This window comes from Durio zibethinus, chromosome 6, assembly GCF_047325235.1.
Source record: "Durio zibethinus cultivar Kanyao isolate XHJ-2024 chromosome 6, ASM4732523v1, whole genome shotgun sequence".
NCBI classification, from domain to species: domain Eukaryota; kingdom Viridiplantae; phylum Streptophyta; class Magnoliopsida; order Malvales; family Malvaceae; genus Durio; species Durio zibethinus.
This window is the reverse complement of record NC_143167.1, coordinates 4,922,716-4,938,352: the sequence shown is the minus strand read 5'-3', so window position 1 is coordinate 4,938,352 and position 15,637 is coordinate 4,922,716. Positions and strand designations below refer to the sequence as shown.

Below are 15,637 nucleotides of genomic sequence, written 5' to 3'. Positions count from 1 at the left end.
TAATTATTAAAAATATTATATTAAAATTTGTGAATAATAAAAATTATAAATTGTGTTATTTATAAAAATTAATAAATAATTTAAAAAGTATTAAAATTATTTTTATATCAAATAATATTGTTAAATTTTTATAATAATATATTTAATATATTTTTAAAAAATGACAAAGTAATATTTAATTTGTTATTTTTTATTTATTTAACAAAATAATATTATACATAAGAAATAGAATTTATAAAAATTAATTAATTAAAATATAAATACAAAAAAAATTAAAAACAAAAAAAATTAAAATTTAAAAGATGAAAATAGGGTGTTATGGTCAAAAGACCCAATATAGTGGTTCATTGAACCTTTTTCTTCGAATATAAAATTATTATTATGCTGCAATTGATTTTGATAAAATTAAAAATCGCATAGAGGTAAGATTAGTTATTGAGCAGTGAAATTAAATCAATGGTGGACTTATATGTGTTTTGATGCAAATATAACAGTGACGGTGAGATAAATTATAGTGAGAAGTGAAATGTATATTAAGTACATTAAATAAAAATTATATATAACTAGTATGATACTTGTGTGTTTTTTTTTTTTTTACTATCTCTATTTATCAGTTTTTTATTACAAAAACTATCTAAATAAAAAAGATAAGACTTTTAAAAGTCAAATGAGGGTGACATGTGAATATCTCAAGCAACCTCATTTTTTTCACAAAATTTATCTAATTAAAAAAATAAAATCCAAAGTATGAAAAGGGAAAAACAAATAAAAATTAATAAATAAAAAAACTTATAAATAGTATTACACATATATAAATTAAGATATTAAATAATAACTTTATCAATATAATATATATAATAAGGTTAACAATAAAATATATACCTTTATATATACTTCGAAATGGAACAAAATAGAGCATCATAAACAATTTTTTGTTTTAATCTTGTTTATCCAAAAAAACTTGACCCATCTCAATTTGATCTCAACTTTAAAAAAGTGTCCCTATCAAATTAAAATGAATTGAAACTTATTGAATACGAACTGCTTTAATGACATATTTTGTTACAAAATAAAAAATAATAATAAAAAAGCTAAATGGGGTGCCATGTAGATACTTTCATTGGCCTTTTTTCTCAAAATTAATTTAATTAAAAAACTTTTAAAACAAAAAAACAAAAATATAAAAACAAAAAAAAAAAGAAAATGGAGTTCATTGGAGTATTATATGGATATTTTAATTGAGTTTAAAATATTAATCACTTAAATTAAGATATTAAATAATAATTTTATTACTTAAAAATGAGTAAAAGGAACAAAAATGAGAATAAAGAAAAAAAAAAAAAGAAAAAGAAGATCATGAGGGTATTATGTGAACATTCAAATTATAATATCTTAAATTAAGTTATAAAATAATAATTTTATTAATAATATATATATAAATTAAATAGATAACAAAAAAATATATTTTTATATATACTAGACATGGGTTAGGGTAAGGTAATACTAGTTGTTTTCGTTGGTTTCAACTGATTTAGGTGAATTTCAGTAAATTAGCTTATTTCGACTGATATGTGAATGTTAAACATGTTTTGTAATTTTTAATTTGTCTTTATTATTTGACTATTTTTAACCTAATAAATAACCTTTAAAGGTTGAATTTCTCTATTTTTTTATTATACTTTTTTTTTATACTTTATTTTTTAAATCCAAAGTTCATAAGTATTTCAATTTAAAAAAAAAAAGCAATTGTGCTTCATTTATAAAGTTTAACAATCATGAAACTAAGGTTAATTTTTTTCATCTCATTGTTTTTATTTTAATATTTGTATGAAAAAATATTTATTTAAATATCATATGATCAAATTAAGTATTTAAAAATATTATAAAAAATTTATAATATTATTTCGTATATTTTTAAACTTATTTATTTGATTTTTGAAGATATTACATTTTTTTTGTAAATTATTAATAGATTATAATGTATAAATTTATGTATATTTATAAATATATTTTATATTAAACCAAAAAATTTGAAATAATATATCAAAACAACTGGTATCGACATATACCACATTTATAAAAAAAAAATGAAATATTATTCATTACAATATTAACAACTTTGATTTTGCTCTCTTTTATCGTATGAAATACTAGCTAACGTCATCATATGACGTCAGTTGACATTTACCATTAATTTAGACGATTTTATAGACGAAATTATCAAAATAGAACAATATTAAACAATTAAAGATCCAATTAAAATGTTTTAAAATTTAGGGATCAAAATACAATTTGAATAAAAGTTTAAGGACTATGGGCCTTTAACTTACATGAGAATATTCAATCCATTAATCCCCCACATCTATACAACACTATATAAAAAGTATGTATTATATGTCGAGAGTTGTCTATTTTTCTTGGGTTTTATAAGCTGTGAATACGTGGGTTATTGGGCTCTATACAACATTATATAAAAAGTATATTATAATGTGTTATATATTGATAGCTGTTTATTTTCCTCGAGCTCTATGTGCTGTTAATATAAATGCTTTTTTTTTTAATTTTAATTTACGTTTAAACATTTTATCTAATTACATATTTGATTGAAAAAGACATTACATGTCTAAGCTTTTTTGAACTTACAATCTTTAAGTGTCAACTTTTATGACATGTCAACTGATTAAAGGTCGATTAAATATAAATATTTTTTATTATTACTCTTTAGTATCAATATTAATATATTAAATTTATAACTCTATATTTCAATTTACTTTTATTGGTGAAAAAATAAACAATTCAGTAAATGATAAGGGAAGTCATATCTTTTTAGGATTTGTGGACAGAATCATCTTAGGATAAGATAATTGCTTTGATAGGATAATTGCTTTCTATTGCGGGCCAAAATCCTAAGTTTGCTCAATTATATATTTATAGGTCTCTTTTGAACTTTTTTTGTCTGATGTGAGTGTTATTTGAAAATTAAATTATATTTTGTATTAATAAAACTATATAGACAGCAAAAAATAAAAATTGTTGAAGGTTTTTATCATATAAAAGAAAGAAATATCTTTGGACAACCAAAATTTAGATATTTAATCGTCATTTACGAGAAAATAAGTCTCAATGATAATTTCTTTGCTCTAGTTCATGGAATTATAAGATTTATTTAAATTTATTATCAAATATCTTATTATTCAACTGTCAGTTATGGGAAAACATATTGAACTCGCAGCGAAAGTGCGAGTACCCTACCAGTAGCACTAATACAAAAGGAATTTACACGAGAAGGAAGCAGTGGTTAGCTGTGGTGGAGTAATTGTATCCTAGTTCCCTGGTAGAAAAAATAGAACAAGAATCCAACACCCCAAGTATCTTTCACCGCACTATAAGTACAAATCAAATTATTGTAATTATTAATTAATTTAAAAATCAAACCAAATCCAAATGCAAGTCCCTGCTTTCTACTACCCAATCTTGTTCCAGAATAGAGAATTTGTAGTAAAACATTTGATATAACAACCTTGAGACCTTGACTGTCTCTTTTGATACCAAGTAGGCAAATTAGTTGATTTCAAGCACAGATGATGATTGTTTCTTGTTGTTCAAATTACTTGCAGATGATTGGCCAAAGTGTACATCAGTCAGACTCCGTGCCTGACGACAGAGAAATAGAGGAGTTTTACGTGAGTGATAAGACATAGACTAATCTATCTATAATGCTATGTACGTCGTACAGGGGAAATAACAGGGTAGTTGGAGTATTTGACGCTTCCAGTTTCCTTGTATCTGGCATTGATCTGGCTTTTTTTCTTTCCCTGGCCTCCTTTTGTGATGTATATGTATAATAATAATGTAGATATATATAATTGAATGGAATAAATACTTGACAGGCTTGTTTTATTTAATCTCTGAACCCGCGTAGCCGAAAGCCCAGACACTGACCCTGACAAAGACCAAAGAAAGATAACGAATTGCAGAGAGGGGAAATTCCTGCATTCAATCATCAACACGCAACCCACTGACTTACTAATGAAGAAGGGCGCTTTTTTTAACTCTCATATTAAAATCTGACAATCTGATATGCCTCTCAGGATATACTTTTGTTTCGTTTGAGCAACTTCTGATTTTCTGACTTATTCATCCATTTTGTTAGAATCACATCTTCAGCATCGCATTTCTTGCAGTTTTCAGACTGACAGATCTGAGAACAAGAATTGAGGGAAAAATGGATGTTTCTTCAACTAATGGTGGTAATAATTCTGCAAGATATATTAGGGAGATGGCATCAACCAGCTTCATACAGACTCCATTTGCTGCAATTTTGGAGTATTCAGGTATTCTTGGAAGCAGCAGTGCCTCTGCATCTGCTGCTATTGCTAATGATCACTCTCACGCACAATCCGCCCACCAGGAGGTATCTATCGGGATAGTTGGAGTTGGACCTGGTGAGAACCAGGACTCCATATCAGTTGACCTTGCTGAACAAGGAGCCGGCTTAACTGATGTTGGTGTAAGTAGTGAAATTGCAAACCTCAATGTGGAGTCTGGATATGTTGTACATTGCTTGGTTAGGTGGATTGGGCACATTCTTCCTTTTTTTTTGCTTCTTCTTCTTGTTTTTATTCGACAACATTTGCAAGGTAATTTTCTCTGTCTCACCCACTCACCAAAACCTTAATTAGAACGTGGGTGAAAGTAATAAATTGATATCAGTTACTTCAGCCTGTAATTTTTTATTGCTTCCTCGAATTTCAGGCTTTTTTGCTGCAATCTGGATTGCTGCACTCATCTTCAAATCAAATGATATCTTGCAGAAGCAGGCGGCATTAAAGGTACCCTATCTTGCATCTTGCTTTCCACTTACAGACAGATTTTAGATTCAATTTAGAGTAAGTTAAATTGGCTTTATAAAGCATTTCTTCTCTGAGCTTATAAGGTTCTTGTTTCTGCAGGAGGAGAGAAAGATATATGTTCTTCTGAGCATCGCAATCAGTTTAATGCTCCATGTGATATCTGTTTATTGGTGGTATCGAAATGACGACTTTCTGTACCCTTTGATTTTTCTTCCTCCAAAGCAGATTCCCCCTTTCTGGCATTCAATATTTATCATCATGGTGAATGGTAAACATTATGTGAATGGTAAACATTACTAGTCCATCTCTTTCTCCAAAATGGCTGGAAAAACTTGTGTTTGCCTAGTTTTATGCCTTTATAATTTGCTCCAATAAACAAAAGAGTATCATTTTTATTCTGTGAAGGATATAACCAAACCTAAGTCAAAATAAAATACTTGAGTTTTGGATGTCCAAAGAAAAAACAACTAGGGCCATAGATAGTTCAATTTCATATATATACTGCTGGCATTTTGTTTTCTGCTATGGAAGTTTCCAATTACATACACACAAAGATATAGATATATATATATATATATGTTCAATTTATGATGTTTCACATTTTCAAAGCTGCCTTGCTTGGATCATAGGTTAAACAATTTACCGTTGACACTTAACATATCTATATATGACTGCTACATGATAGAAACTTGTATGTTTGTCATAAATAATGAATGGTATTGGTAAGTAGAAAATTATCAGGTCTTCTTGTTGGAAGTTCTTCCTTATCGTCTTTGATTTCATTATTTTGGTGATGCCTTCATATTCTCATGCATGGGATATTCCCATTTACAGATGTTATGGTGCAGCAGACAGCCATGGCCTTCAAATGTGTGCTTTTGATACATTACAAGAATAGCGAAGGCCACAGTTACCGTAAACAGGTTAGTTATTTAAAGATTAAATATTCAACATCATAACTCATATAGTTTGAATATTTGCATTTTCCCTCTCACCTATAAATCAATTTCTCTAATTAGAATATGAGGGCTTTGCAGGGTCAAATGCTAACTCTTGTTGAGTATTTCCTGTTGCTATACCGCACTTTGTTGCCAACACCTGTATGGTATAGGTTCTTTCTTGACAAAAAATATGGCAGCTTTTTTTCTTCATTAACTACGGGGTTGTACTTGACCTTCAAGCTTACATCCAGTATAGAGAAGGTATCCACTGACGTACAACTTTATCAAGCTTATGCTTTAAAAACCACATGCAAAGCACCATCTATAGCTCATTATTCACGAACATTACTGTAATATCAAGGTTCAATTATTCTTTGCTGCATCGAGGGTCTTATCAAATCCAGAGGTGCATTATGGATCTCGTGCCACATCTGAGCAGGTTAGTGGGTCTTTATTGAGCAGTAATACTAAAAATTTTCATCTCTCTCCCCTAACTATGACTTTGGCTACAAAGTTACTGCATCGAACTGTCACCTTATCCACACATGCTTCAGCACTTCGATCTCACCCGCACAGTTTGATCAAATCTGCTTATCTCCCCTAGGGATATAGCCTTTGTTGCAAAGTACCAACTACCCTTGACATTATATCCAGAACCATTTTAGGCTCTCTGTGTAAGGTGTTAGCCTGGTAATGCTGGATGGACTTAATTAGTATTCTTGGTGAAGGTTATAGTTTTCCGAGTCTCCAGCTATGCTCTTGAGATTTTCAAAATTAGACTGCTTTAGGCCAACTTTGGCCTTTATTGTCTAAAGTTTGTTTGCTTCATCTTTGCAACTTATTAAATGTGGATAAAAACAAATTTAGGTATCCCTCCCAGGCCTTTATATAGTCTTTATATATCCTTGGTCCTAAAAAATAAACCAATGTGGACTAACAAGTGGGAGGCCGAGATACGTCAAATTTAATCGATGTTGGATTGATGTTTATCACCACTTATTATACCTTTCCCTTTTGAATTTGCACCACTAGATACAACACTTAAGGTAGAAACAATTATAGAAAAGTAAAGGAAAATAAGACCGAACATCATTGACAAAGTGTCTGACTTGATAGTGGCAGCTGCCATATTCACTTCTGATACTTTATGGATCTGATCTTTCAATTATATGTAAATGTTTCTTCTGCTGTACTTGCATATAAATGTTAACAAGTGAGCGCAGGTCAAGGCAGCAGGGGATCTCTGCGCTATTTGCCAGGAGAAGATGCACGCTCCAATTTTACTTCCCTGTAAACACATCTTCTGTGAAGACTGTGTGTCAGAATGGTTATTTCTTCACTTCCATTTTATCTATATGAAGATCAATACTTCTATTAGACACACAAAACACAACTTTCTTTCCACTCATCAATGCGTTAACCTAAATCTGCATAAAAGAATACGGAGTACTCTTCACCTTTGCAAACCTAAGGCATGTAGAGTGATAATGATTTTGAAGGTTTTTGCTTCTCAATGCAACATATGTTTGATTTCTGCAGCTGCTTCAGAGTTGAGAACTTTAAGATAAATAACACCTAATTATGTGGTATATTCAACCGTAGAAACATACATGGCCATGGTTTCTAAACCAAGTCATGTCAGTAGTGCATGTTGAGTTTAAGATGGATATAAACTACGTAAACAGTATTCCAATGGAGGCTTCAAACTGCAAAGCATACATCAGATGTTACAATTCCAATGGAGAGAAGAATGAATTTTACAATTTGTGAAGGATAATTTTAACTAGTTGCTCCAAAACCTTTTGTCAATGTTTGTTGAACTCATTTAAATTTCATGAATATTAAAATTGCATTTTGTTGAACATTAACAATCTTTGCATACTTACCGCTTCACACAGTTGCATGAGCTAACTTTACATACTTACTGCAAGAAAACTAAATTTGTGGCTGCAGCAGCCCTAAATCTGAACTCTTATATGCTCGCAAATTAATTTTTGCCTCCGTTTCCAACAGTTTGTAGGTCATACACTTATGTGTTGGTCTTTTTACTTGTGTTCTCAAGAGGAATGTATCATGCGTGATTTTAGGTTTGAACGAGAAAGGACGTGCCCATTGTGTAGGAGATTGGTCAAACCAGACGGTATCAGATCATATGCTGATGGATCAACTAATCTAGCATTCCAGTTGTTCTAAAAGTTTGCCGGTTGTTATGAACCAGACGCCATTCCATATGATCTCTCCTTCTATGGCCCGGCTTCACCGGTAAATATAAGTTGCTTTGCTGTTTTCGTGTAAAGCGGTAGTAATTTGGAGGACCCAATAACGTTAGGGGTTCAACTATATGTCCATATATTTGCAGCTATTAGCTGCTATGAAATAAATTTATACGCTGAATAACTTTTGTGAGATAGATTTTGATCATTTAACATGATTGTTCTGGTCCTCTTGTCATCTAATCTCACAAGTTATAACCAGCGCTGAACCAAAATGGATGCCACCATTGCACTTGATAATCGATTGTGTTAAAAGAAAAAAAAAAAAGAATCAATCAAGGCTTTATGCATGGCCATACGCCAAACTGCCAAACTACATCATAGCATTAAATGCTGCAGCTATAGAGAGCTTATGGTCATGATGTTCAGTCCTTATCATCAGTACCAGCTCACGTACGTTTAACAACCAAAATCAATCAAAATGATAGAAGAAACTCAGAGAAACTGCATTTCAAACCTTATTGTTCAGCATAATAATAGCTTGAGTTTGTTTCTATCACTGCATAAAACCACAATATCTTTCATAAATAGACCATCAATTCATCAAGCCAAAGGGCTTAAAATACACAACGAAACGTTATAGAACCCCATATACCAACCAAGACGGGAACGATCATAATTAAACAATTCAGGAAAATGCCAATAAGAAAGGTGAATCAAAGACTATTGTTAACATCTTAATTCTTCATAAATGTATAATATATATTAAACGAGGAATGAGGCCAAACCGAAAGTTTGGATGTCTATTTAGCATACTTTGCCACCTAAAGATGAACTTGAGAGCTTGGCTGGGTGGAACTTTGGGAACCTTCTGCAAACTCCGGGGGTGGCACAGGGCGGACAGAGATATTCCGAGTTATTTGCAGGCTTGTGTCAAGAGATGACTCAGATGGTAATGCACTTGATGTAGCAGGCATGGAGTTCATATTGGGTAATGATGGTACCTTGATAGGGTAAACTTCAGTGACTTCTTCAGTGCTCTCATCCAAATATATAACATCCTGCATAGTGAGTTGGTGATATTCAACAACCTCCCTCAGGAAGCGATTCTCACGTGCATAGATAGAATTCTCATGAGCCAGTCGTGCCTTCTCTGCCAACAGCGTCTCAAGTTGAAGACGTATCTGAAAGTGGAAATAGAAAAGAATCAAAATTTTGGAATGGTTTACATGTTGAAAACTGAATTGCTTCCATTATCACTTTCAATCCACACAAAGAAAAACTCTAACCATGTTAATGGAATTAACATATAAGAAGATCTCAAAGAAAAGCTTAGCCAGAAAGTTTAATTATGTTGACTCCATTTTAGAGCTTAACTTTGTGCTGCAAGCCAATGTGGCTTATCTATGCCATAGAAGGCATTCATGCTGCATGCAAGCAACATTTTGTAAGATGGTAACACGCAGCGCAACTTCAACGTAGCAGAAGAGGAAGGTACCAGAAAATGATACACACACAGCTTCTATCAAACATCTTATTGTGGCAGAAAATCAGGTTCAGTATTAACTGCATATTTTATTTGGTTTAAAAATGGCAAGGAATATTCCATCTAATATTCTGGATGATTAACTTTTGACCATTTTTTAACCAAATTAAAAGTACAATGTTAAAATTGCACTCACCCAAAACCAGCGATAAATTGATCTATCATTCTAAATAAAATGGTAAATTTTAACCCTATCCCAAACAAAGAAGACTTTCAGATCCTGCTGAGCAGTAAAACCATAAATTGAATATAAATATAAGAGGATACAATGATGAGGAAACTGAATACCAACTCATCATCTTCTGGGTTGTCTCCTCTTTCACGATTCTCACGAAGGATTCTATTTTCCTCCTCCAGCTGAGCACATCTCTCCTTTGCAAAAGCCAAATCAGCTTTGACAGTTTTTAACTCTCGAAGAAGAAGCTTTGCCTTGGCAGCCATAGCCATTGCAACCTATTATAAAATTAAAGAGCTAAATCATGCATCCAATTTTCAATGAAAAGCTATTACGTAGAGATAAAGATCACACCAATTTATTTCACATCCTCCATAAAACCACACCCATCTTCCACATGAAGAAAAGTGAAAATTCTGTATTCTATTTTATATGGTTCCTGGTCTTATATATTTGCCACTATAACTTAACTAATACACAGCTTTTGAAAAAGGTTTCAAGACATCCTTGCCAAACGGTGACATCAAATATAAGAAATTCATTACAAGGAAGAAGGAACAATCTCATATTCTTATGCACATTCAAAACATTTGCATCACTTTTATATTGTTAAACCAATCTGGTAATGAGGCTTCTTGAGCTAGAAAATCACAGGTTAAGAACAACGCACACAGCAAAATACATCCATCATATGAATCAGTGACACAGCTGCCACCTTACGTCGCGAGATGCCTTCAATTGAATTTCTTGATCAGCTTGCCCCGGTGTTCGTACATGGTGCTGCATTTGTGGCTGTTTAGCAGCCTGATTTTGTGCCCCAGAACCACTAGGCTTTTTCCTTATGTGCTTGCGGGTTTCTTGAATGATGCCTGCAGTCCGGTTCTCCACAATTGTAAGACCCTCCTGAAATGCAAAAGCAAAGAAGAATGAATAACTAAAGGTTAGTAAACAATTTCAACATACAAGAGAGACATGAAAGTTCTAAGACAGGGAAAATGTAAATAGATTGACAAGCGGTGAACATTTGGCTACCAAGAAATGTGTCATATGAAATAGTTTAAATAGATCAAAAGTGCCAAAGAGAGCATAACAGCCCTTCAAATTTTTTTCCTTTGTAATTATTTACAACCAATTTATAAAATAAATGCTAACTCACACTAGGAATATTTATATATTTAATACCAACAAAAAGTAAGGGGATTTAATAACTGACCTCAACAGCATTACCAATGTAATTCAGGGATGATGCAATTGCACCTAGGCCCTTCTGCAATGTGGGATTGTCTGTTTTGTGCTGCCTCTGCAATGTGGGATTGTCTGTTTTGTGCTGCCTTTCATGTGACTGGTATATATTATGGTACTGTAGGAAGAACCAAACCTCATAAGTTAGCAAGTAAAGAAACATTTCACACAATGCTCCAACACTTGAGAAAGTTTTATTTAGAACAAGTGATTATATGACTCAATCATCAGAACCCAAAAAAAAAAAAATCAAACGTAAAACAGCCGTAAGAAATTGGAACGGAAAAGGAAATTAAGCGTGTCAAGAAGCTGCTGCTTCGTACTGTAGCGACCAAGAGCATAATGTTGGATTCTGACCTTTTCTGGCGTTTGCCTCTGAGGCAGCTTTGATTTAGGTCGTCCATCGGACTCAAATTCGTGTTGCACATTATCATCATCCAAAAAGGCTTTAGCTTTTCTAGCAAGAGAACCCCAAAATCCTTGCTTGGATTCATTTAAACTTTTCATGGATTCGTATTCGTGGGACGGGAAATCCTGGAGTCACAGCCAGTTATACCCGTTACAAAGGTTGGGGGTTTTTACAGAACAATTAGGAAAAAGATTATAATATGCACGGAAATACAACGTAGTTCAAACAGAAAGAAGAAAAAAAAAACCTTGGGGGTGGGTGTAGCGGTGGCGGCGTAGAGAGGAGAGGCAGAAGAGGAATGAAGGGAACCATAGCCGTAAGCGGAAGAGAGAGAAGAATCTTTGTGGGCGGAAGATGCCCTTATGGCTTTGGCTGCATCCACTTCTACATCTACCAAATCATCTGCTGCTGCTGCTGCTGCTGCTGCTGCTGCTGCTGCTGCTGCTGATGTCGAGATTCCCTGCTGCTGCTGCCTCCTTCTGTAAGCCATTTCCTATTCCTGTTTCTTTGCTCAATCCATTTACTCTACTTTTTTAGTTCCTGCTTCAATCTCCCAAGTCCCAATCTATATTTTTACTCCCAATTCCCGAAGGCCGAAAGGAAATTTCTTTCAATTTCGAAGTTTCCCTTAAAAACCTGTTTCACACTGTTTTCTGGTTACTCAGCCACTCAGCAATACGACGTCAACCCTCACCGCCCACCAATTATCATCTAATTTCTAATCCAATTCTACACCTATTTCCCCATTTCTACTTCACTTGCATCTTACAGAAGCCCATAGGCCCATTCACATACACTGTATAATCACACATTACTTACCGCACTACTATTTTTTTTTACTATTTACTCTCACTGGATGGATCCATAATCCCTATCACTTCACTTACAAATTATAATTTTGGGCTTATGGGCTTTCTTTCTTATTTCTCGTTGTGAAAGGATACATAAGATGAAAAATTACTCCTAATTCCATGGGACAATGGTGGGGTGTTGGAGCAAGAATGCTACTTTATTAATATTTTCCTCCCATTTTTACTTGTAGCTTTTTGCTAATAACTGCTCTAAAACTATTTATATTATATTTACTATTTTATTGACCAAAACAAAAATTTAATATTTAAAAAGTATTAATCAATTTATCTTTGAAGCAATTAATTTGACATTAGAATTAACGTTTGAAAGATATGAAATTAAAATAATTTATAAGTGTAATATCGTTGCAACAAACGAAAAGGATAGCGTGACCAGTGTACTCTAGCACAAGTGCCCTGTAATTGCCAAAAGCACCTCGCATGCCAGTTTGAAGCCTAGTAGCTCCAGCAAAGGAAAGTATCTTGTTGACACGCAAGACATGGAACGGATGAACAGACTCGCAAGTGGAAGGCATCCTTTCCTGCAAACTTACATATTTGTTGGAAGCAATTCGAGCAACCTCCAAAGCTTCACTAGAGACGTTTTCTTTCTCCCAAGATACGAGGTGAGCACAGAAAGGGAACTTATCCGACATGGCATAAGAATTTAAAAAATATTAATTAATATATTAAATCTGAAGCAATCTATTATTATCTTTGGCACCATCATCATGTTATAACAATCGAAAGCTGATAGAAGCAATAGGATTAAGGGGGAGGAAAAAAACGCATGCTTTCTTTCGTTGTGTTTATGAAGATCAGACTTGTGATGATGAATCAAAATACAAGGCCAAGGCCATGAAAACTGTAATTTCTGAATCATTATTTTAATCAAAATAATAATTACCTAACAAGTAACCAAATATACATAACTGAGAATTATATGAGATCGTAAACAACCAAATCAAAAATATGGCTAATTGATTGCGAACCATTAAAAAAAAAGGTGAATTACTTGAAACACAGTATAATGAAAGTAATAGAACAATTAAGTGTTCAACAAAACAAAAGTTCTTTCATCACGCACTAACATTAATGATAAATAAAGCCTCAAAACACAATTAAGACTCGGCCAAGTACTTCCAGATTTAGAGCAACTTAAGATCTTAAGCAGTAGCAGGCGGGAATGCTCTTCCTGGTTCCCTATCCGCAAGAGGCCCATGGCATCCAAGAAGCTGCAAGGCCGAAAACAAGTACTATAAGTTCATTGTAAGATATAATTAAAAAACTCCCTGCCTGCCAACAAGAAGCCCAATAAGCTCATTATAACCCAATAGACAACACCAAGGGGAAAAAGTAGTAAGATTTAACTTCCAAGACAAACCTTAGCATTAACACCATCAGGAACAATCCGATTCTCTGACTTGTATTTCAAATAATCAGTACGGCTGAACTTTGTAAAACCCCTGAATATTAGAAAAGAGCCAGTCACTAGGAATGCCAAATAATTACCATAAGATAAAAGAGCATGAAATCATTTTAAAAAGAAGGATTCGTAAAAGAATAAATGCAGTTATGACAAGTGAATTACATACCACTTCCTGCTGACAATAATCTTTTGGCGTCCAGGGAACTTGAACTTAGCGCGGCGGAGGGCCTCTTGTGCGTGATGGCTGTTGCTGTCCTTGCAACGAACAGAAAGGAGAACCTGACCAATGGCTACTCTAGCACAAGTACCCTGTGGCTTGCCAAAAGCACCTCGCATACCAGTTTGAAGCCTATCAGCTCCAGCACAGGAAAGCATCTTGTTGATACGCAAGACATGGAATGGGTGAACACGGACTCGCAAGTGGAAGGCATCCTTTCCTGCAAACTTGGCCATATATTTGTTGCAAGCAATTCGAGCAGCCTCCAACGCCTCACTAGAGACGTTTTCTTTCTCCCAAGATACCAGGTGCACACAGAAAGGGAACTCATCCACACCTTTCCTTTTCATCCCCACATCATAAATCCTGATCTTTGGATCAGGTACACCACGGCAATAACGTGACTTTGGGTAAGGCTTGTTTTTAATCTGACGATAACACCTTGCAGGTCCTGAAAACCAACAAACCATTAGAATTTTAATTAGTGAAGTTTAATATAGTAAATCAACAAATTTCATACCCACAACTCTGTTAAAAAAATCCATTAAGTGGTTTAATGGCAGGCAATATTCGAAAGATTAATCCACAATGCCAAGCATTAGCAGAAAGGACAGTGAAAGTGTGAAACTTTCATTTACTAAATGGATTTAAAACACAAAACAGATCCCTTCACATCACAAAATTTTATTTTGAAATGCATTTCCCATCTAAATCAATTAAGTTATTGATAGATCAGCCACAACAATTTATCAATTTTCTTTTCAAGAAATTGTGATGAAAATATCATTATTCCACAAGGGAAAATCATTTAAGTACAGCCAGTTCTTTAAGGCAGACCTAGAAGCAACATAATTAAAGCGGATGCAGAAAAACAGAACACTTGAGAAGTAAAGAAAGAAAGTATAGTTCAAGGGAAACAGGCACAATTACAAAAGGAAAATAAAAAATGTATATTGAGAAGATAAACGAACAAATAAAAAGGAAACGCAAGTATAGAAAATTTCCAATGTCTACAGGGGGGACATCTTCGCAAACGCGGAGGTTGGGTCATGGCAGTTTGAAATAATTTGATTCATCACATCGGATACATCAACAAACAGCAGATGAGCCAAAATATCCCTAATTAAGAGATGGCAAATTAATTTAAAACATTTAACTGCAGACAATCCATCCATTTAGTCACAGAATTCAGCGATACCATCATCTCATTAAGATTTCACCCACAAGACCTAAAATGAAAAAAGGAGAGATATTGGTGTGGTATTGCAAGATTGCAGAGGTAAAAGTAAAAGCAGGCATATATTTCTAATTTAAAACATAAAATCACCCGTCTCATTGTTTTGGCACATCCAATCAAAGATGTAACAGACCAAATAGAAAAATAAACCATCAGTATTCATTCTTAAAAAAGAAAAAACTAAAGCATCCGTCGATGTTCTCTAAGCAACCATATAAACCCTAGTATGAAACCAAAGAAAGTTGGGCAATCATTGATTTCCAATTACGTTCAAATACAATACGGGAGAGAGATACTCACTCCTCCCCATGGCGGTAGATCTTTGAAAATCTGCGGCTGCAACTGAAACTGATGGAAACCCTAGAACATTGAAAGAGAAAAAGAGGAAAAGCTCTATTTATAGTATGGTAAGGCGGTCAGGTTAGAAACCCTAGCTAAAACTAACACGTTCAACACGTCCTCATACGTGTGTGATTACGTCATGCCGTCATTTTTGTTTTTTATCCTTTTCTTCAGCCCACCAC

The 15,637-nt window shown here is 33.6% G+C and overlaps 3 protein-coding genes and 1 pseudogene across 13 annotated transcripts; 1 reads left to right on the top strand and 3 right to left on the bottom strand.

Moving 5' to 3' along the window:
• Nucleotides 1–3,439: 3,439 nt before the first annotated feature.
• Nucleotides 3,440–8,237, top strand: LOC111285048 (uncharacterized). 9 transcript variants are annotated; one of them, XM_089761936.1, is made up of 9 exons: nt 3,440–3,683; nt 4,154–4,640; nt 4,756–4,832; nt 4,953–5,121; nt 5,688–5,776; nt 5,891–6,055; nt 6,156–6,233; nt 7,018–7,121; nt 7,882–8,237. In XM_089761936.1, exons 1-9 carry the CDS (start codon nt 3,582–3,584, stop codon nt 7,985–7,987), a joined length of 1,377 nt encoding a protein of 458 aa, XP_089618062.1. In that variant the 5' UTR covers nt 3,440–3,581; the 3' UTR covers nt 7,988–8,237. The 9 variants fall into 9 exon arrangements, with proteins under 9 accessions (XP_089618062.1, XP_089618061.1, XP_089618064.1 ...); XM_089761935.1 differs by having other exon boundaries at nt 4,953–5,139; XM_089761938.1 differs by having other exon boundaries at nt 4,953–5,139; nt 7,018–7,084; nt 7,882–8,204.
• Nucleotides 8,238–8,567: 330 nt separating this feature from the next.
• Nucleotides 8,568–12,099, bottom strand: LOC111285049 (uncharacterized). Of its 2 annotated transcripts, XM_089761940.1 has the most exons (7): nt 11,827–12,099; nt 11,627–11,796; nt 11,328–11,504; nt 10,942–11,088; nt 10,449–10,631; nt 9,842–10,006; nt 8,687–9,191 (listed from the first exon to the last, which is right to left on the bottom strand). In XM_089761940.1, the coding sequence occupies exons 1-7, from the start codon at nt 11,867–11,869 to the stop codon at nt 8,832–8,834; spliced, it is 1,245 nt and encodes a 414-aa protein (XP_089618066.1). In that variant the 5' UTR covers nt 11,870–12,099; the 3' UTR covers nt 8,687–8,831. The 2 variants fall into 2 exon arrangements, with proteins under 2 accessions (XP_022730005.2, XP_089618066.1); XM_022874270.2 differs by having other exon boundaries at nt 8,568–9,191; nt 11,627–12,099.
• A 411-nt stretch (nt 12,100–12,510) lies between these two features.
• LOC149518368 (large ribosomal subunit protein uL16 pseudogene) lies at nt 12,511–12,886 on the bottom strand (annotated as a pseudogene).
• Nucleotides 12,887–13,214: 328 nt separating this feature from the next.
• Nucleotides 13,215–15,483, bottom strand: LOC111285052 (large ribosomal subunit protein uL16). 2 transcript variants are annotated; one of them, XM_089761941.1, is made up of 4 exons: nt 15,414–15,483; nt 13,826–14,327; nt 13,615–13,696; nt 13,215–13,526 (listed from the first exon to the last, which is right to left on the bottom strand). In XM_089761941.1, exons 1-4 carry the CDS (start codon nt 15,421–15,423, stop codon nt 13,434–13,436), a joined length of 687 nt encoding a protein of 228 aa, XP_089618067.1. In that variant the 5' UTR covers nt 15,424–15,483; the 3' UTR covers nt 13,215–13,433. The 2 variants fall into 2 exon arrangements, with proteins under 2 accessions (XP_089618067.1, XP_022730007.2); XM_022874272.2 differs by having other exon boundaries at nt 13,215–13,465.
• Nucleotides 15,484–15,637: the final 154 nt, after the last annotated feature.